Here is a 21,589-nt window from a genome sequence, read left to right as displayed (position 1 = left end):
ATCATCACTGAACTCCCTATTAGACATTTGACTTTCATATGGAATACAACCAATTAGAGAAACAGCTTTCATATGGCATACAACATGGCTACTGTCAGAGAACTGAAAGCGTTGGCTAAGAAGCGTGGTGTGATTGGTTATTCTCGCATGAGGAAAGCCGAATTGCTGGCCTCGCTCGACATGAACTATGACAAGCCCCCCCAACCGTCAAAGAGCTCAAAGTTCGAGCTAAAGAACGTGGATTGACTGGTTATCCTCGCATGAGGAAAGCCCAACTGTTCACTTTGCTGGAAGACACCGAGCCGTTCGAACTGTGATTCGTGCCGACGGACTATGCCGTCGGTAAGTATCTCCGAGGTTGGAAAATGGTGGTCGATTCTAATATCGATACCGATAAAATCAAACCCTTAATCGACAGTAAACTTCGCGAAGAATCAAACGATTTGAAAAGCATCAGATACCAACTGACGATGAAAATGACGCTCAAAAAACCTCAGACGGATGGCAGTACCGAGTCCATTTTGCCCTATTTCAGAGGCAAACAGGAAGTCCTAACTCAACCAGAATCGATTGAATCCTCCATCGACGCCTCGTTCCAAAAAAATACAAGAATTGTTGGAGAAATATCCCCACATGGGCTCTGGATGGGTGGTAGACAAAATCAACACCGTATATCTCGACATAGCGAACTACATGCCGCTCAGAGCTACATGCACATACCGGTGCCCAAGCATTTCAGAGATAAAAAGGCCCTTGTTAACCCTGAAACCAAAGGCGATGATGTTAATAATTATTGTGCGGTGGTGGAGGTCATAGCTGCTATGCACGAACCGACGGGTAATCCGTGCAGGCGTTCCAGCTATCCATCGATTGAGGCATCCAGGTTCGACTTCACGGGTGTAGAACGCTTAACGCCCATCTCCTACTGGACCAGATTCGAAAAACAAAACCCTTTGGCTGTCAACGTGTTAGGCGACAAAACCATCGTGCACAGGATAAGCCCTGTGAGAGACAAAACCGTGCGCAGAATCAATTTATTCCTAGTCGATAAAGGCGACCAGTATCACTACACGGCGATTAAAAGTTTGAGCCGACTGTTGTACGATCAATCGACGCATAGAGAAAAGAAACGTTTCTGCGAACGCTGCCTGCATGGGTATTCTAGTGCTGATTTTTTAGAATCACACCGGGGAGGATTGCCGAGACGTGGGAGAGATGGCGATCAGAATCGATATGCCTCGAGAAAATAAAAACATCTTAAAACTAGGATTGCCTCCTGGGCAATACTGACGGTCTTCAGACTTCCCCATACACTCCCCGTGGCTACCTTTACTTGAACTGTTTCTTTGGATGCCAGCTGGAGCATCCATTACAGTGTTTTTGAGATTTATTTGGCATTGATTCAATGCTGCTGACACAAACGGAAAATTCACAAACTGCTCAAAAACAAACAGGAAGGCACAGTCAAACAAAGCAAAGGAATTGAGCAATATATACAGACACATACTAAAAGAGAGATTGCTGGTATATGTTGTAGATTTTGTTGTGGTCAAAAAGTCAAGCGTATTCCTCTCAAAGTCAGGCTGGTGCAAACTGCTTGACAGATCACATACTGGCAATACCAGAACACTAATTGTTTTGACAGTAGAGCTGAGAACAACGGAGCTACGGCCTGTTAAAGAGGGAACTATTTCTATGGGCACTGGAAAACCAGGAAGTGGGGATTGCTAGATTTTACTGGCGCTTCCTTCACCTATCTCACCAGCTATCTCACCACTAACAAAATGCGAACAATCCGATTGTTCGTGTTTGTCTCGTAATTGTGATGTAATTATTGACCTTTACATGACAATAATGTGAAGCAAAAATGTTCCCCGTTCAATTATCTACAGTTTGGTACCTTGAAACATGAAATTCATTGTGTTTTCGCAGAACTGTGATGTTTTTATGAACCCTATAAAAATGCGTTTTGACAAATTTGACCAAATTTCAAGGGCAATAACCCCGACACTATTAAAGATATCAACATGCCTTGAACAAACTAAGTAGTCCAGAGTGTGGGCTTTCTAACGGCATATCGAACACGATTGTACTATATGTGGTTCTGGAGAAGAAGATTGTTAAACACAGGCACCGTCAACACAGCGGAAATGTGAAATATCGTAATGTTTGTGTTTGTGTCGTAATTGTGACGTAATTATTCATTATTACATAATAACAATCTGAAGCAAAAATGTTTTCCATTCAATTATCTACAGATTGGTACCTTGGAAAATGAAATCCAATGTGTTTTCGCAGAGTTGTGACATTTGTTTTAACCCTATGAAAATGCGTCTTAGAAAGATCCACCATCTTCCAAGGGCGATAACTCCAAAACCATTCAAGATATTGATATTTCTTGTGCACCTTTTGTAGTCCGGAGTATGGGCTTTCCAACGGCATATCGAACATGATTGTACTGTTTGCCGTTCTGGAGAAGAAGATTTTTAAACACAGGCACCATCAAAACGTGAAAATCGGCAAAAAATTCAGTTTTTCCAAATTTGCGGAAAATTTCTTCTGCTACCTGACTTATTTTATCCGTTGAATCCATAAAGGATGATGATGTCTACATTGGGTGAAAATTTGGTCAATTTAACTCTTCTAATTTTGGAGATATTGGGGTTCAAAGATTTTGACGTTTTGGGTTATCTGCCCTTACCTGAAGCCGGAAGTCAGGATTTTTTCAACATTGTATCAATTTCAGCCTACAGGCTATCATCCCTGAAAGTTTCATCGAAATCGACCCAGGGGTTAGGTCAGGAGAGCTGGTACAAAAATTCGTGAAATAATAATATGAATAATATTTGCGTAAAACAGTAGGTCTTCCAGACTGTAGTCTGTAGACCTAATTCATCAACCACAAACATCAAATGCCTGTGCCCTACGTCATCTACACCGACTTCAAAGCTCTCATTAAACAGGTGAACACCGTCGCGCCATCCCCGGAAAAACGTTTCACGTACAAAACGCAAGAACACCAAGCCTGCGGGTTCGGGTACGTGGTCGTCCGATGCGATGGAAAAACAAAACCACCGGTGAGTTATCGAGATCCCGGCACGGCCGAAACATTTCTCACATTCTTACAACATGAAGAGAGAAACATCAGGGAAGCTTTGTCGGATCCTGCCTCCATGGATATGACTCCAGAGGATGAGTTCGCTCATCGACGAGCTAGATATTGTCACGTATGTCGAGGACCCCTGAACGGTGATTCGGTGAGAGATCATTGTCACATCACTGGTCGATACCGAGGCGCCGCTCACAATGCGTGCAACTTAAAACTTAGAATCGATCCCCCAAAAATCAACATCCCCGTGGTCTTCCACAATTTGAGAGGGTACGATGCCCACCTGATCATGCAGGCCATCTCGAAGGTCCGCGGTGATATCAAGTGTATTCCCAACAACATGGAAAAATACATCTCCTTCTCACTCAACGGTCTGAGATTTATAGATAGCACTCAGTTCCTCCTGTCGTCACTCGACAGTTTGGTCAAGGCCAACGATACCTTCGCCATCACCCATCGATACACTGATGCAGCGACTCGACCTCTGCTGCTCAAAAAGGGCTTGTATTCGTACCAGTACATGGACGATTGGTCTAAGTTCGACAAGATGAAATTACCTCCCCTCGACCTATTTTACAGCAACTTAACCGAATCCAATATCTCCCAGGACGGTTACAACCACGCCCAGAACATATGGGAGAAACTGGGTTGCAAGAATCTGGGCAACTACCACGACCTGTACTTGAAAACGGACGTGCTCCTGCTGGCCGACGTGTTCGAGACGTTCAGAACGACTTGTTTGAAACAGTATCAACTTGACCCCGCGTGGTACTACACCAGCCCCGGTCTCTCGTGTGGGATGTGCTGCTAAAGAAAACGGGCGTCAAACTGGAATTGTTCACGGATTACGACATGCACCTGTTCATCAAGAAAGGCATGCGCGGCGGGATTTCCATGGTCTCAAAATGGTACACGAAACCCAACAACCCATACGTGAAAAACTATGATTTGAACAAGCCTGCCAATCATCTCCTCTATCTCGACGCCAACAACCTCTACGGCTGGGCTATGAGTCAGTTTTTGCCTACGGGCGGATTTGAGTGGGTTAATAGCTAGCATTTTAATCCGAAGAACATTATGGCCATCCCCGACAACTTCGAGATAGGATACCTGTTCAAAGTGGATTTGGGAGTGCCCTGAAGCATTGCACGAATTGCACAACAGTTATCCGCTGGCTCCCGAACAATTGATCTCCGATCGAGACTGGATGTCCGACTATCAGAGAGACTTAATGGGTGCGAACACACTGGCTCAGGTGGAAAAAATCGTCCCGAACTTGATGAACAAAACCAAGTACGTCGTGCACTATCGCAACCTGCAGCTGTACCTGTCGCTGGGTATGAAGCTGACCAAAATACACCGTGTGCTCAAAAAACTCGTGCGATCGCACCAGGAGGAAAAACTCAGAAAACTGATCGCCAGCCCGGTATTCAACCGAAGCAAGCTATTCGATAACGACTTGGCGGCGCTGCACATGAACAAAAGCCACATCAAACTCAACCGTCCCGTCTATGTGGGGATGAGCATTCTCGACCTCTCCAAACATCTCATGTACGATTTCTACTACAACCAACTCAAGAAGCAATATGGCGATCAATGCGAGCTGCTGTACATGGACACCGATTCCTTGTTGTTGAATATACGCACCGAGGACGTGTACGAGGACATGGCGAAACACATGAACCTGTACGACACCAGCGATTACCCCCAAGACCACACCCTACACAGCACGACCAATAAAAAGGTCCTCAGCAAGATGAAGGATGAATGCGCGGGCACACCCATCACCAAATACGTCAGATTGAGACCCAAGATGTATTCCATCCTGAAAGCCGACAATGTGAGATCCGAAAAAGGCGAAAGGGGTCAAGAAATACGTGGTGAAACAACACATCAAACATGCCCTCTTCAAACAAGCTCTGTTCAAGAATAAAACATTCAAACACCAAATGAATGCGTGGAGAAGCGACAAACACAACATCTATGGAATCACCCTGAATAAAACAGGGTCCCATGGATACCAAATGGTGGATCGCCGTCGACGGCATCACAACTTACGTGTACGGACACATGCGCATAAACCACTGCTGTACATCGAATGATGTCTCTGCTCGAAAATCACTATTTTATACTAGGCGCTGGGAGCAGAATTACGTAGAAATAAGCCTATAAGGTACCCTGTAATAGAACCCCCATTATATAACTACTACAAAAAGTATTGATGGAAAGGACCGGGGGAAGAGTGGTATCAATAATTCAGCCTTTAGGGACTTACAGACTCTACAATGTGAAACTGGTTTCAGGAGAAATAGGCAAGTACCTCAATTTCGATGTATGAAAATAGCAGAGACTTCTAGTAAACTAGTGTCACCAAAATTATCAATTCCGCAGGTTGATCTACCCTCTGAAGTGCTGAGAGATTTGATGAAAGATGACTTTTTCGAAGAGCCATACACTTATGACTATTCAAACATTGATACTTATGGTCGGTGATAACAGAAACGTGAACACAGTCAAAAAAACAAAATGCGACATGAAGCGTCTAGGATCGTTCATGGAGAGCAAGGGGGATTTACGTCCTATTGAAACCATCTCCAAACATGAACTTTTTGACATCCTATGCTCTTTTGTCATTGGTGTAACCAAAACTGACGGCACAAACTATGAGCCCTCATCTTTGAAGTCGATGATTTCAAGCTTTGACAGACACTTGAAATCAAGGAACTACGGTGAATCGCTGTTCAATGACGCTGCATTTTCTAAGCTGGCTGATGTGAAAACAAAACAGAAGGTTCTCAAGAGTGACGGAAAAGGTAACTTACCTAAGCGTTCAGAAGCTGTGTCTGATGAAGATGTGGACAAACTTTGGCAAACCGGACAACTTGGAGAGAGCAATCCCGAAGATATTTTGAATTCACTTTGGTGGTTCAATACTACCCTCTTCGGAATCCGTAGTGTGAAGCCGCACAATGACATGAAGTGGGGTGACGTCTCCTTGAAGACTTACTGGGATGGAACTGAAATTCTTGAATTTCAGGAAAGACAGTCCACAACTTGCCAGGGTGACAGTAAAGATGGTGTTCGAAACGTAAGTCCCAAAGCTTGGGCTACTGGTGATGAACGTTGTCCGGTTGCAGTGTTCAAGCGATATAGCGAACTCCGACCAGCTGGATATTCACTCCCTGACTTGCCGTTCTCTCTCGCCGCCAACACCAAACAAGCATCCGCCATACATCCTTGGTTAAAGTGACAACCAGTTGGAGTTAACAAGCTGGGCTCCATCATGAGACAAATGGCCAAAAATGGCGGATTAGAAAACCAACGGTTTACTAATCACTCAGCTAGAAAGTATCTCGTTCAAAAACTTGGTGATGGTAACATACCCCCAACTGAAATTATGCAAATATCAGGGCACAGAAACGTCGAAAGTATCAACAATTACAGTTCATTGTCCATGAACCGCCACAAGGACTTGAGTCAAATGTTGAGCCATCAATCCAGTTCTCAAAGTTCTCTCGCACTTAGTGGATCACGTCAAAATGAGAGTAGTCGATATCAAGTGATATAGCGAACTCCGACCAGCTGGATATTCACTCCCTGACTTGCCGTTCTATCTTGCCACCAACATCAAACAAGCATCCAACGCCCAAAGTATCAACAATTACAGTTCGTTGTCCATGAACCGCCACAAGGACTTGAGTCAAATGTTGAGCCATCAATCCAGTTCTCAACATTCTCTCGCACTTGGCGGATCACGTCAAAATGAAAGTAGTCTCCCGTCCACTGCTGTTGTGAACTTGGCTACTCAGAGCAATCAGACAACTAGCTACAGGAGTAACGAGTTGGTGCAGTCCATCTTCTCTGCCCCTATCTATGGAGGTATCATCAACCTCTTTGGACCAGAAAAGAAAATGAGACTAGATGGCAATTATCTAAGACAACTAAGTCTGTGTTATTTTGTTCACAGCGAGTCGTCGTTGTTTAGCAGTGACACACGTCCAGTGTTTGAGTGACGGAGTTCAGTGTTCAGTGGGAAATGTAAATACGTTGCAATCCATCCTGTACACCAATCTTTTTTGAAAATACAAATTTAAATTATATTCATTATGGAGTTTTCTGTTGCTTTCACCTATCTTTTTTGCACATTCTTGAGACAAAAGGGCCAATGTATGCGTGGTAATGTAACTCAACGTTTTTTGTTTGGTTCTTTGAATACACTGTTTTACTGCCATGCGTGTAATAAATAGATCACAAAATGAGTGGATGTTGAATATGGAAAATATTCCAACTCAATATTTTTAAACATTTTGATTTATTCACTCTCTTGTGCTCATGAATAAAACAAAATGTTTAAAAAAATTGAGTTGGAATATTTTCCATATTCAACACCCACTCATTTTGTAATCTCTATTTATATTTATTGGCGTTTAGGTCACTACAACCAAGCCTGAGGTGGCAGTGGGTGAATTGACAAAATTGAATATCACAAATAAGGTCAAAATAAATCTTATTTTCATTTTTTTGTAATTAAATCTTTAAATTCTGAGAGACAACATGACTCTTTGGAATTTGGTAGAGCATTCCATAAATTTATTGTGTCTGGTTAAAAGGCTTCGGCATAAGAGGCAGTTCGATTGTAAATTCCTTGTATTTCAGAGCTATATCTTAAAATGTAGGAGTTTGGGATCAGATCACAAAGATAGTTTAGGAAATGCTTATTGTATATTTTAAAGAAAAACTTTAATTTTTGGCAGTACCTTGTATCTCGCAAGGACAGAAGTTTGGTATCATTATAAATGGCACTACATATAGTTCATAGAGTTCTAAGATACATGATTGCTCAGACGTACAGTTATCCCAAATGTGTGAACAATAGTCAAATATTGGCAAGATACTGGACTAATACATAGTATCCAAGGTTTTTCTTGATAATCGGTATTTAAAACTCATCAGATAACTGATCATCGGGTGAACTTTATGTACAATATCATTAGTGTGGTCATTCCATGTGTAGTCACTTTGGAGTGTTAATCATAAATGTTTATGACTTTTGACGTCTTTTATGATTGTTCCGTCCATAAGTAGGTTCGCGTGTTAAGAGACAGTATCCCTTTATGTGAGAAATGAGTAGATTTTTCCTTATCCTGACTCATGCTCTTTTGCTTGTCTTCTTCTTCTTGCGAACATAGTGGAACACTTGTATCTCCTTATTTGAAGCTCCCTTCAAAATAAAATCACTAATTGGTACTCACCACGAGTTGCTCCCCTTTGTTTCCCCTGGCGGGAAAGGTGTCGCCACCCTCTGGCCATGTGCTTCACTCTCTCCTTCTTCGCCCAGTGAGCAGGATGTGAGAGCGCCTCGTGTCTCCTTACACACCATATCCTTTGATAATCTTTTAGTTTTTTACCTCTCATAGGTTACTATAGAGGTATAGCTAGTATCCTTTACTATTTGTATTGATTAATTATCGTATTTCTACTGTTTATTCACGTGTATTCGTGATTGTTCAGCTAGCTTTACGTTGATGAAAATCTGTACGATTTGTAGATTACGCTTTTCTGCCTCCGATCCACATGTAATATGCCCTAGTTGTTCTACGCGCCATGTGCGCTTAATTCACGCTTGCAGTTACTGCGTTAATTTATCTCATTCTGCATTTAATAAATATCATCTTTATGCCTTAAGACGCTGCAGATAGATCACGCAAACAAGGGCAAAACATGGCAGAGAGTCCAGATATTCCATCCAGTCAGCTGCTAGCGATCGACCCTCTCCCGTCTGGTGTTCTGCTAGAGACCCCTTCGGTAGAGGAACGTGGGACGCAGTCCGTTACCTCGAAGAAACGACCGCCTCCCCAGACATCCCGTCCATTGCAGACCAAGTCTAAGAGGGCCTCATCGTCGCCTCAACGCAGATTGAGGACACCCAGGGCAGCGCAGACTTCCAAAGGGAAATCTACGAAGACAGCAAGAACTTTCTCAGCCGAGATCGTTCCAGCAGCAGAATTGGGCCTCTACGATGATCAGCCGATAATCATCCCCGACTTACGGCAGAAGAAGCGACCGGTGTCAGCGACTGTGACTTCTGCAGAGATCACCATGCAGCCTGATGCCTCTACACCGACGTCAGACGTCATTGATGTGAACCCCATCGCAGAAAAGACGCCGACGACTTCGTCACAGATCATCCCAGAAGACATGATGCGGCAGATTATGAACATCATGGAGGACCACTACAAACTGCGCAAGCAGGGTCCGAGCCTTCGCGAAGGCTCCAACGTAGACAGCACCCCAGAGGCACCCCCCGTCAACGTAGCAGCCAAGACGATGTCACCTTCGCGAAGGAAGTCCCGCACCACCTTGACGAAGGACCTAGATGTACAGCCTTCGCGAAGGCGGGAGAGATCATCACCATCTTCGATTTCATCTCTAGATATGGACTCAGACCATCAGACATCACGGAGGCCTTCGCGAAGGTCATATCATCGATCCCCCGGACCGGACGCAAATGAAGCTTCGCGAAGGCATTCGCGAAGGACATATGATTCCAGATCCTCATCATCTAGAAGAACATCGAGGGACTGCCGAAGAGCTTCGCTAAGCTATCAACATTCACCTCACAAGTCTCCGAGAAGATCATCCCATAGACGATCTCCACTTCGTTCATCACCAGGTCGATCACCCGTCAGATCTCCACATAGAGCGGCGCACAAGTCAACTAGATCGCCACAAACCTCATCAGATATACAGACAGCTACACGCAGTCCCGAAGAGCATCTACAATTTGTTAATGATGATGGTTTTGAGGATGATGGAGGAATCATATTTTCTGATGCAGAGATACGGTATTGGATGGTCAATAACCTAGATCTCACATCACCATCTAAAAGTGGCAATACAGCGCAGACGTATTTGATGAAGGAAGATGATCCAGATGCAATCACTCTACCCCCGATCGACCCGATTGCGGCAGTGCCACAGAATCTAGATGCAGCTTTCCAGAAAGCTACGAAAGTTCAGACACCACATCTGCCCAACTTTCAAGCCAAGAAGTTCTCCACGCATAACATGGACTCATTCTACAAGGCCCAGGACATCGATGAGAACTATAAGATCATCAGCGATGTAAAGAACAAGATTTACAAGATGGATGATCGCAAGTTGGCTCATATAGAAACCATGACGAGACGTATGTTCTTTGGGTTAAATAGATCTAGGACGATCAATGAGACTCTTATTACTAGATTCCGGGATTCCACGACGGAAGATGATAGAATGATTTATTCTGCCTTACTTATGCAAAAGAAAGATCAGCAGTTTTTAACGGATCATCTTACATCTGTTTCAGCAGCACTGACCTTAGCTCGTCGTCAAGGCCTCCTCGCCTCCTGTAATTGGGGGGAGAACTTTACAGCCCCACTTTATACAGCCCCGTGGTCGACAACATCCATCTTTGACGGAGAAATCGACAAAGTCGCCAAGGAAGTCTCTAAGGATTCCAGGGAAGTCCTTATGATTAGATCGATGGACACACTAGCCAGCGTCATTCGTCAGACTTCACAAACATACTCAGGCAGATCTAAGTTCACGGGCCTACAAAGAGCAAGAGACAGGAAGATAGCCAGCTCTAGAGGTAAAGATTCTTTTAAAGTCGCCCATATGGCAACTATAGAGGAGGATCAGGAAGAGGCAGGACACCCAGAGGTTCCCGCAATTATAGACGCTGAAACACAGGTTCGAACGACTGGAGTCTTCCACCCCAGCCGTTCCAGTACAGCCAGCTCAAGTGGGTGGACGCCTCCAACTACACTGGGAAAACTGGGGAATATTGCAAGACCCTTACGCCTCCAACATTCTTCAACACGGATTTCAGATCCCTCTACAGGCCAAGCCTCCGCTGACAATCAAACCCCCCAAGTTCGATTTACAAGCGCAACAACTACCAAAGATAAGAGAGGCTGTTTCATCACTCCTATCCAAACAGGCCATAGAAGTAATAGATCAAGCAAACGTCGAACCAGGTTTCTACTCCCCAGTTTTCCTAGTTCCCAAGAAAACTCCACGGAGAAATACAGACTCATCTACAACATGAGCTTTTCAACAAGAACTATCTACGCAAACCACCGAAGTTTCAAGATGATACATTTACCTCAGTTACGCCAGATGATTCGTCCTATGGACTACATGGGCAGCATAGATCTACAGGATGCCTACCTGCACATCCCCATTCATCCCGATTCCAGGAAATACCTACGATTTACTCTAGAAGGGCTACATTACCAGTGGAAAGTACTCCCATTCGGAATATCATCAGCCCCCTGGCTATTCACGAGGATAACGAAACCGATTATCAAATTTCTACATCGTCAAGGGCTACACAGTGCGTTTTACCTCGACGACGGGATACAAGTAGATCAAGATCCACTGCGTCTCAAACTACAGTTAAATTACATCATAAAGCTACTAACACAACTAGGTTGGTTAGTAAACTTACATAAGTCGGACCTAGTACCATCGCAAAGACCTGCAGTTCCTAGGTATTCGATTCATCACAAATCGCAAACCGTATTATGGGTACCAGAAGACCGTTGGCTCAAGATACAGCAGACCATTCCACCAGCTCTACTCTCTCCGCTACCACTCGCGACAATGGCAGAGCCTACTAGGTCTTCTCACATCAGCCCAAGACATGACTGTCACAGGCAGATTACAGTTACGTCCCCTACAGGTCTCATCATCAACGCACATCTCAACGATGTACAACCATTCAGTCTACCGAAACATCTCAGACCGCATCTACTATGGTGGACCAAGAAATCGAATGTCTGCGAAGGGATTTGTTTAGCAGAGCAGGAATACAAAACCCATCTGTATGTAGACGCTGTTACACTCCAAGGTTGGGGAGCTCATCTCACCAACCACACGATATCAGGATTATGGAATCAGCAAGAATGCAAACTCCATATAAACAGTCTAGAAATGAAAGCTGTAATCAACGCCATTCTACATTGGAGCACATTTCTACAAAATGCCACTAATGATCCATACAGACAATTCGACAGTGGCGTTCTACATAAACAAGCAAGGCTCAACGAGATCGATGAACCTTTTGAACCTAAGCTTTCAACTGTTCGATTTAATACAAGATCTAAATCTACATGTCAGAGCAGTGCACATTCCCGAGCCAGAAATATACTAGCAGACGCTCTCTCTCGGCCTCATCTACCATCACCGACAGAGTGGATGATCAACAGGGAAATTTTTGCACAGATAATCAAGCAATTAGGAGCCCGCTAATAGACCTATTCGCCACGCCGATTCAACAATCAGCTACCGACATTCGTGTCACCAGTCCCAGACCCCCAAGCTTGGGCAACGGACGCTTAAGTCTATCATGGGAAGGCCTCAATGCGTGCAGCGTTTCACGCCAGCAATAATACCTCAAGTATTACAGAAAATCAGACAAACACAGAGCCTACAAACTCACTTTGGTCGCGCCCTACTGGCGGCCAGAACGTGGTTTCCATACTAATTCAAGAAATCGGTCAACCAACACTGGAGCTACCCAAGCGCCGCAAACCTGTTAATTCATCCTCACACCAAACAAGTGCACGGAAACCCAGCAATGTTCCAACTACACGTATGGACTGTATACAAATGTGTTTAAACAAGAGAGGATATTCGCCAGGGCGGCAAAAGCAGTCACGCTTGCCTTTACGTTACTCAACTCGTGGCTTGTAATGCGACGACAAGTGGCACAGTTTCGAAAATTATGCAACAAAGAAAGGGTTTACAGCAAGAGAGGCTTCACAACCTCAAGTGGCAGACTATTTGTGTTACCTACGCCAAAACAAACATTTAAAAGGTTCAACGATATCAACATATCTTGCCGCTTAGTTCTGTAATCACCATGAGAACGGGTGTCAAATTGACAAGATCTCCAGAGTTACTGGCCTTACTCACGAGCTTTCGATTGGAGGACCAAAGCGGAAGTTCCACGCCCCAGCTTGGGATCTGAATGTAGTGTTACAACACCTCACGAGTGAGGTCTATGAACCTTTGGAATCGACAAACTTTGAATTTCTCTCACAGAAAACACTGTTTCTGCTATCGCTAGCCACAGCAGCAAGAATGTCTGAAATTCACGCTCTGGATTACGAGAGGATACAGTTTGATGACAATCATAACACAGCACACCTCGGATTAAGATGGGATTTCATCGCGAAAAATCAACTGCCAGGTCAACCAGACAGATTATTCCACATCCCGGCTATCCTCTATTCTCGGATCACAAGATACACAAGACCTATCACTGTGTCCGGTAAGAGCTCAAAGTTTATTTACTTACGATCCAAAACAAGGAGAAGATTTCTCAAACGTTTATTCATCCCCTTATCGCCCTCTTAATCAAACAGAAGTGTCACGGACCACAATATCTATTTGGATAAGGACTGTCATTCTCCGTGCCTACAAGGCAGCAGGCTTGGACCCACCAACAGCATCAAATCCACATGAGATCAGGGCACTGGCCTCTACCCTCGCCCTACACGGTAACTGTTCCTTGAACACGATTATGGAAGGATGCTATTGGAAATCTAACATGGTATTTGCTAATCACTACCTGAGAGACATCACTACAGAAGATGTCTCTGGCATTCACCATTTCGGACCACTGGTCCTCGCTCAGCAACTGACAGTCCCTCAGAGGGTTAAAATATTATCCTCACAAGATTAATATGTATTTTATACATACTCATCTAGCTTATAACTCTACGGAGTTTTAGGGCTATGTATATATGTTCAGCTTAAGTATTCAACCTTAAGCATATACTTTGGTATAGTCAATTTCAGTGCCTCTATCAGAGTCACCTATATATATATATATATTTATATGTATTGTTCAATATATTCATAATGTAATTCCCTTTAATGGCTTTATATAACCTATGGTTTTCTTTATACAGGAAACATCCTAAATCTAAGCCTTCATGAAGTTCCCGTAGGGGATATTACAGTATATCTATACAAAATCACTAATTATAAATCCAAAGTATTCTGTTACCCACCTCCGTTCCGTAGGATGCTACAAGCAAAAGAGCATGAGTCAGGATAAGGAAAAATATGTAATTTTTAGAGTAAAATTGATATTTTATACTTATCCTGACTCATGAGGTTAGCCCTCCCATCCTCCCCACATAACACTTTGGATTTCCCTGTAAGTTCAAGTGTTGGGCTCGCTAAATCAGGAGAGAGTGGAGCACATGGCCAGAGGGTGGCGACACCTTTCCCGCCAGGGGAAACAAAGGGGAGCAACTCGTGGTGAGTACCAATTAGTGATTTTATTTTGAAGGGAGCTTCAAATAAGGAGATACAAGTGTTCCACTATGTTCGCAAGAAGAAGAAGACGACAAGCAAAAGAGCATGAGTCAGGATAAGTATAAAATATCAATTTTACTCTAAAAATTACATTTTCGGTTAGTGGCAAGTTTTTGAAATGTAACCTGCCACTCATGGGCCCTTTGTTAAATTTTATCTAAGATCATTGTTAAGACAGGTAGCAGCAACTGATGCATCTTCTATGATAACATATAATGAGGTGTCATCCGTAAAGAGATGAATGTTACTGTCAATGTTACATACAATATCATTAATGTATATCAGATAAAGAAGTGGTCCAAGGACTGAGCCCTGAGGAACTTCAGCTTGTACAATTTTCTTGTCACATTTATACCTGTTAATTGCTACCCGTTGTACTCTATTTTCTAAATAACTTTCAAACCATTTTAATAGTTCGCCTTGGATACCATAAGTTTTCAGTTTATAAATAATTCCTCTATGCCAGACCTTATCAAAGGCTTTACTTATGTTGCAGAAGACTGATCTAACTTCTTTTCCTTCGTTAAGAGCTTTAGCTATGAAATTATACAAATAGATTAATTGATTTTGATGTGGAATCTCTTGTCATTAATCCTGATTGTAAATTTGTCAGTAAGTCATTATCTCTTCGGAAGTTGAATACATATTTGAATACACATTTCTCAAAAACTTTCGATAAACAAGATGCGAGTGCGACAGGACAGTAGGTTGAACATTCATGTGGGCTTTCTTTCTTGTGAATATGTATTACTGATGCTTCTTTCCATGAACAGGGACAAATTAACTGGCTAAGTGATAAATTGAATAATTTTGTAAGTATGGATGTTAGACTATTTGCAGTATATCAAAGTACTTTATTCCCTATTCCATCCTTACTGGTAGCTTTTGATGTGTCCCATGACAATATAATATCTCTGACGTCAGCTTGCTATAAACTGAAGGCATATTGTGCAATACCTAATGATACTTAACGAACAAAAGACTTAAATAGAAAAAGGATTGCATTCAATCCATATGACTCCAAAATATTGAACAAACCTGAAGATATCCTGTATATGATGTAAATTTCACATTTCTGGACTGTGAACTGAATTTAACAATGCAACTATTGTATATTAATACTTAAACTGAACAAAACAGTTGTTTCGCATATTTACAGACATGTCCAAATATATTTATAAAGTTTAGTTCAGAAGATTATGTACAGATGCTACGATTTTGAACAAAGAAACCTTTTCAAAAAGCATGAGCAAATTTGGTTTAACGTAGCAGGAAAAAATAATATGTTATACAAAATTTGAGATAACATAAATGGAGTCATTTTACCTTCAGAATGCAGGAAATTGCATCTGAGAACATCTAATTTTAGATAGAAAAATTCAGGGGGAGCATGCCCCCAGACTCCCTGAGATCCTCGGCCGCTTCGTGGCCTCCTATTAAGAAAAGTGGTCTGAGAATCCCCCTCTCCAGTTAACTCAGTAGCTGCTCAAGTCATCCTCCAGACTGCATCCAAAAGGCTTGTAATTGAAAGGATCGGGCATCATTGCAGAATGAAAACCATCACCTTCGGCCAAACAGACCATCGCCTTCAATAACTAAACTCAGCAATGTCACCTGACCTCCACAAAAGTGCCTAGCACCAAGCCAACAACAAATTGGACTTCGAAACCAAAACAAATATTTTTTTCTTGATGTCAGAAGACACCATTCTTGCAGTTATATAATAGTGTATTATTACAGTCTGTTTGACTAGAAAGTGTCCCCATGAATTGCTAAATATATCAGTTGAGAAAGGTAGTTAATAAATATTACGGGGCAAGATGTTCTTGAATAACCTATACCCAAACACCTTTTCAGCTATTAGAAATTGTCATGCATCACAGAAAAGTTGTTTAACAAACTATCATCATTATAAACATGATTGTTGACATTTGGCGCAGGGGGGCGCACGGCAGCAATGGGAATAGACAGGTGCGGAGGGGGGGTCTCAAAATCTATTCTGAATGATCTGTGACTTCGTCATCAGTGGCATCACAGTTTTCTGTAATGCATTTAATGACATGTATTTGTTTTCTGAGTTTGTTTTTGTTTTCTTATAAATATTTGGGTGTAATTTTTTCTTCAATTTTTAAAATGATAAATTTTGTTAATGATCTGGCACTAAGAGGTAAACGGGCTTTAATGGAGGTAATTACTAATCTCAGTAAAATTGGAATTATAGATCCGAGTGTATTTTTTTAAATATTTGATACGCAGATACAACAATATTACTTTATGGGGCTGAAATATGGGCAATGCACAAATTTGATGAAATAGAAAAGGTCCATTTGATAGCCTGTAAAAGATTTTTAAATGTCACTCGACAAACTCCTACCGCTATAATTGTCCATGGTGAGTGTGGAAGGTACCCTCTTTTTATATATGCATTGTGTAAAACCTTGAAATATTGGTTAAAAATCACTCGTAGGAATGAAGACAGAATTCCTTTAAAAGTCTATTAATTGCAAATGTACTATGATAACTTGGGATACAATACATATGCTTCATATATGAGAAATATTCTTTTTTCACATGGTTTTGGTTATGTCTGAATTTCGCAGACAGTTGGTGATAAAGTTTCTTTTATAAATGAATTCAAATCAGTTGCAATCAATATGTTTTTCCAGTCATGGACGTGTATATTGAATAACAGCTGACGATATTGTATGAATAGAGAATTTAAAAGTCTTTTAGCTCCCGAAAAATATTTATCATGCATTGTCGACAGAAAAGTCCGTAAGATATTGATTAAATTTGGATGTGGATTGCTAGGATTAAAGTATAATGAAGGTAGATGGCAAAATATCAATGTAACGGAATGCAACTGTCCATTGTGCAATTTAGGACTAGAAGATGAGTAACACTTTTTATTCGTTTGTAATGTCTATAATGCTCTTCGATAGCACTTCTGAGAAAATTATGTATATATTTATACCATGCATATGAACTAAGAGAATCAAAATACCTGCCAATTCAGTAAGATATATATTTTCGTATGATTTCTCCATGTACTATGTCAATATTATCCCACCGGCATGTAATGCGGTGGGATATAGTCGTCGCCTCGTCCGTCTGTCCGGCCGTCCGGCCGTCCGGCCGTCCGTAATCATTTTGTTTCTAGAGCATAACTCAAAGACCGTTCGATATTTTTCAACAAAAATTGGTAGATATGTCAAACATAACCTAAGGTGGTGCCTTTTGCTATTTACAGATTATTGTCATTTTTATTTTTCTCGGATTATTTAAGATTTATAAGGATGATAGTTTGTTAAATAACCTTTTCTGTGATGCATGACATTTTCTAATAGCTGAAAAAGTGTTTGGGTATAGGTTATTCATGAACATCTTGCCTCGTAATATTTATTGTCCCCCGCCGCAACGCGGAACGGGGGACTCTGTATTCAGCAGTGTCCCGATTCTTGTTAACACAATATCTCATGAACTGTTGTACCCAATATCTTCAGATTTGGTGACGGCCTACATTGGGGACCTTGACCTTATTTTCCAGGTCACCATGACACTTTGACCACTTCCCAAACTTTTGTTAACACGATATCTCATAAACTGTTGTACCCAATGTGTACACATTTGGTGACAGCCTACATGGGGGGATTACGCAGACACCAGTTGATTTTGGTGACCTTGACCTTATTTTCAAAGTCACCACGACACTTTGACCACTTTTCAAACTCTTGCTAATGTAATAATGTATGTAATGAACTCTTGTACCCAATGTCTTCGAATTTGGTGACAGCCTACATGGGGGGATTACACAGACACCTGTTGATTTGGGTGACCTTGACCTTATCTTCAAGGTCACCACAATACTTTGACCACTTTTCAAACTTATGTAAACGTGATATCTCATAAAACATTGCACCCAATGTCTTCAATTATGTTGACAGCCTACATTGGGGGATTATGCAGACACTAGTCATTTCAGGCATCTTGTATGTGACCAAAAAATAAAAAGTAGTAAATATATTATAAATATTTCCTTCTTCTTTAGCAGCGGGGGACATTGCCATGTTAGTGGCAAACACTTGTTAACTACCTTTCTAAACTGATATATTTAGCAATTCATGGGGACACTTCCTCGTCAAACAGACTGTAATTGCAGGAGATATAATAGATGAACTTAGCTTAAGATGTCCGTGTTTGAGTGAAGTGTTGATGATGAACCCTTATCGAACTAAAACTTTTGAAGAAGGATCCCAATATGATTTTTACATGTTTTGAGATTTTATCACCTTATTTAATTCAGCTAAGCTCTAAACCTTGTGGTTCATTTTTTTTTTGTAGATGTGATCCTCCATGTATTCCCTACCTTGGAATGTACCTTACTGACTTGTCCTTCATAGAAGAGGGAACACCAAACTTCACTGAAGATGGCCTGGTCAACTTTTCCAAGATGCGTATGGTATGTTATCATTTTACTATTCACCCAATATTATAACCTTTGTGCAACTGACAGACTTAACAAGCTACCTTATGCAGCCATACTAAAGATATCATTTATACTCCTAATGCTACGAACCATAATTCCTTTGAATACCTTACCACTGTTATATCATAGCTATAAATTACTCAATTATGTCGTAAATATTCCGTATGACCAACATTGGTAAATTCCTGTCACCTAGTTTGTATATGGTTAAGCTTGTAAACAAATATGGCTTGTCTGATGTTGTTGATACGTAAATCACAATCTGCTCTAAAGCAAAATGGAATAATGTTCTTAAGTCCAGAATCTGTGATTCTTATGAGAGTTTGTTGTGTCATCAGATAGCAGTGAGGGAGGATCTCTCTAGATATTGTCTTATCCGAGAGCCTTATAAACCAAGCAGAGTGTGGGAGCTAGCTTTGGTTAATAAGCATAAATTTTGAAAAATCTCTCATATTATTCATGTTCGTTGTAAAAAGATTGAATCCAGAGAGTGTATATCTGGAATATTAGCTTCTGATATGGTTAAACATGCTTTTATGACTTGTACAGTTCTCAGCGATCTGAGAATTGAAATAATTATGCCGTAAACGTTTCCTCTGAATTATGGTTGCTAGTTTCCTGTGGGTGACACAGATACATACAGAATGAAAGAGATTAAAATTTGTCTAAGTCATAGCTATCCCTAGTGCTATGCCTAAATATGTACATGGTTATCTCACTTAGCTGTGACATCACAGCATTGTTCTTTGAACACCTTCATAATTATTTCTGTATGGTCACACATGGACGTGTCAGAGTGGAAGAGGTTTATTGTCAAGTTTAATCTTACAGAGTTATTCATGTACAGTCAGTAGAGATCGCATTTGGTCACCAGACAATCGCATTGTGACTTTATTATTGTTTATTGTAAAAACTTTTTGACTTTGTGTAGTTTAGGAATTTTCCCACCCTTTTTTAACTTTCCCGCCATGTCGCAAAATAAGTGCTTTCAATGTAAAAAATTTATGGCTGAGTTAGATCCGCATTCTCTATGTGCATCATGTTTTGTTGGAGCTCCTTGCACAGTTGAAGATCGCTGTTTGTTATGTACTGCCTTATCTGCGGAGAAATGGATTAGTATGGATAAAGCACGTAATCAGGCGAGGAAGAGAAAATTATCAGAGATCTCAGATTCCTCTAGAAGCAAAATACCTGCCTCTCAGCCTTCTAGTTCAGCAGTTAAATCAGACTCAAAGTCAATATCTAAATCTAGATCAAGTTCATCATCTAGCCAGGTTGATTTGTCAGCTATTACGGAGCTTTTGTCTTCTTTCAAGTCGGAAATGCAATCATCCATGCGGCAGTCCTTCCATGACTTTGAGTTACGTAACGAAAGGAAAATCTCAGATTTACAGAGGCAAATTGATTTCTCTGGCTCCCTAACTCAAAATGCAGCCTATCTATATGACTCATATGATGAAGGGCATGCTAGGTCCCATGGTCAAGAGTCATTCCCCGTAGGGTGGCGCGGTGCTCTGCTCGGTTCGGTCCAGCATCACCCACGTCCTGAACCCGGGTCACCGATCCCCACGATGGGAGACGCTAAGGCTTCGGTTGGGAGGGACACGGTCCCTGGCTGTCAACCCTTAAGGGTCAGCACCCAAGCTAGCTTGCCTGCCGAGCCGGCTATCGTGTCAAGCTCGGGTGATTCGGCGTCCCCGGCACGGCTTGGTCAGGATGCCATTAGCCGGGTTAAAGTGTTTGGCATGGGTCCTAATCAGCTGTTATATAACCCGAATTCCACGGCTCACGCACAGCATGGAGTAGCTTGCTCTACAGGGAGTGTAACAGATGGTGCACGGTCTACCTCAGTTACGGCTACGGTCAACCGGGAGTTCATTGACACGGACAATCCTCCTATTATTCCGTTAGTCCTGGACCTCTCGGATTCAGACGGGCACACGGCTTATCCAGCGGCTAACCCAGAACTAGTTATGAAGGAGGGTTTTATTACTTTACCATCCATGGATACAGCTGCGGAGGACTATATACCGGGATGGTCCTTGAAGGAGAAAATGGAAATGCTACATGCTCTTTATCCAAATACTTTGCCGCCTCCTGTGGATACTATGGAACAGGAGATACCTATTGAGCTGGGGTCGTCTGGATGTTTACCACCAGAACGTACTCCGAAGTTATCTTTACCACATTCTTCAGTTGTAAAGGCTACCCTGGATAATTACAATGAGGCGTTGGCCAAGTCTACTTCGCTACAGTCATTACCTAGAATTCCTCAGAGACCAGCCTATGTCATCCACAGTCGGGATTTGCCAGCTAGTCTGCCTCATTTGGATAAGGACTTTAGTTTACTGGAAGCTAGGAGTCACAGAGACAATGTCATACCATGTCTTCCTAGAGAATTCAAGGAACTGGATACTGCAGCCCGTTCTTCTATTGACATACTATCACATATAGACTGGTTTGCGGCTGGTGTCCATGCTCTGCTTCCTCCGGTGTTCAAAGACTATTCGGGAGTTAAAAAAGATACCTTAGTGGCTATGTCGGTGCATGAGGTGGCATTGGCTCACTCCTTCCTGGATGTATTATATCAGAGTGTATCGGATGCTACTCAGAACCAG

General features: G+C 42.0%; 1 protein-coding gene across 1 annotated transcript in view; it reads left to right on the top strand.

Moving 5' to 3' along the window:
• Positions 1 to 21,589, top strand: part of LOC124284672 (ras-specific guanine nucleotide-releasing factor 1-like) — a 1,084,942-nt gene that overhangs the window by 998,059 nt on the left and 65,294 nt on the right. Inside the window, exon 24 of the mRNA XM_046720776.1 lies at positions 18,827 to 18,944. Within this exon, the coding sequence (XP_046576732.1) occupies positions 18,827 to 18,944 (118 nt within the window). The remainder of the gene's footprint in view (positions 1 to 18,826; positions 18,945 to 21,589) is intronic.

Source organism: Haliotis rubra, unplaced genomic scaffold (genome assembly GCF_003918875.1).
Source record: "Haliotis rubra isolate DU_JTF1 unplaced genomic scaffold, ASM391887v1 Scf341, whole genome shotgun sequence".
NCBI classification, from domain to species: domain Eukaryota; kingdom Metazoa; phylum Mollusca; class Gastropoda; order Lepetellida; family Haliotidae; genus Haliotis; species Haliotis rubra.
The sequence above is the reverse complement of the archived record's forward strand: the minus strand, read 5'-3'. Positions and strand labels throughout refer to the sequence as shown.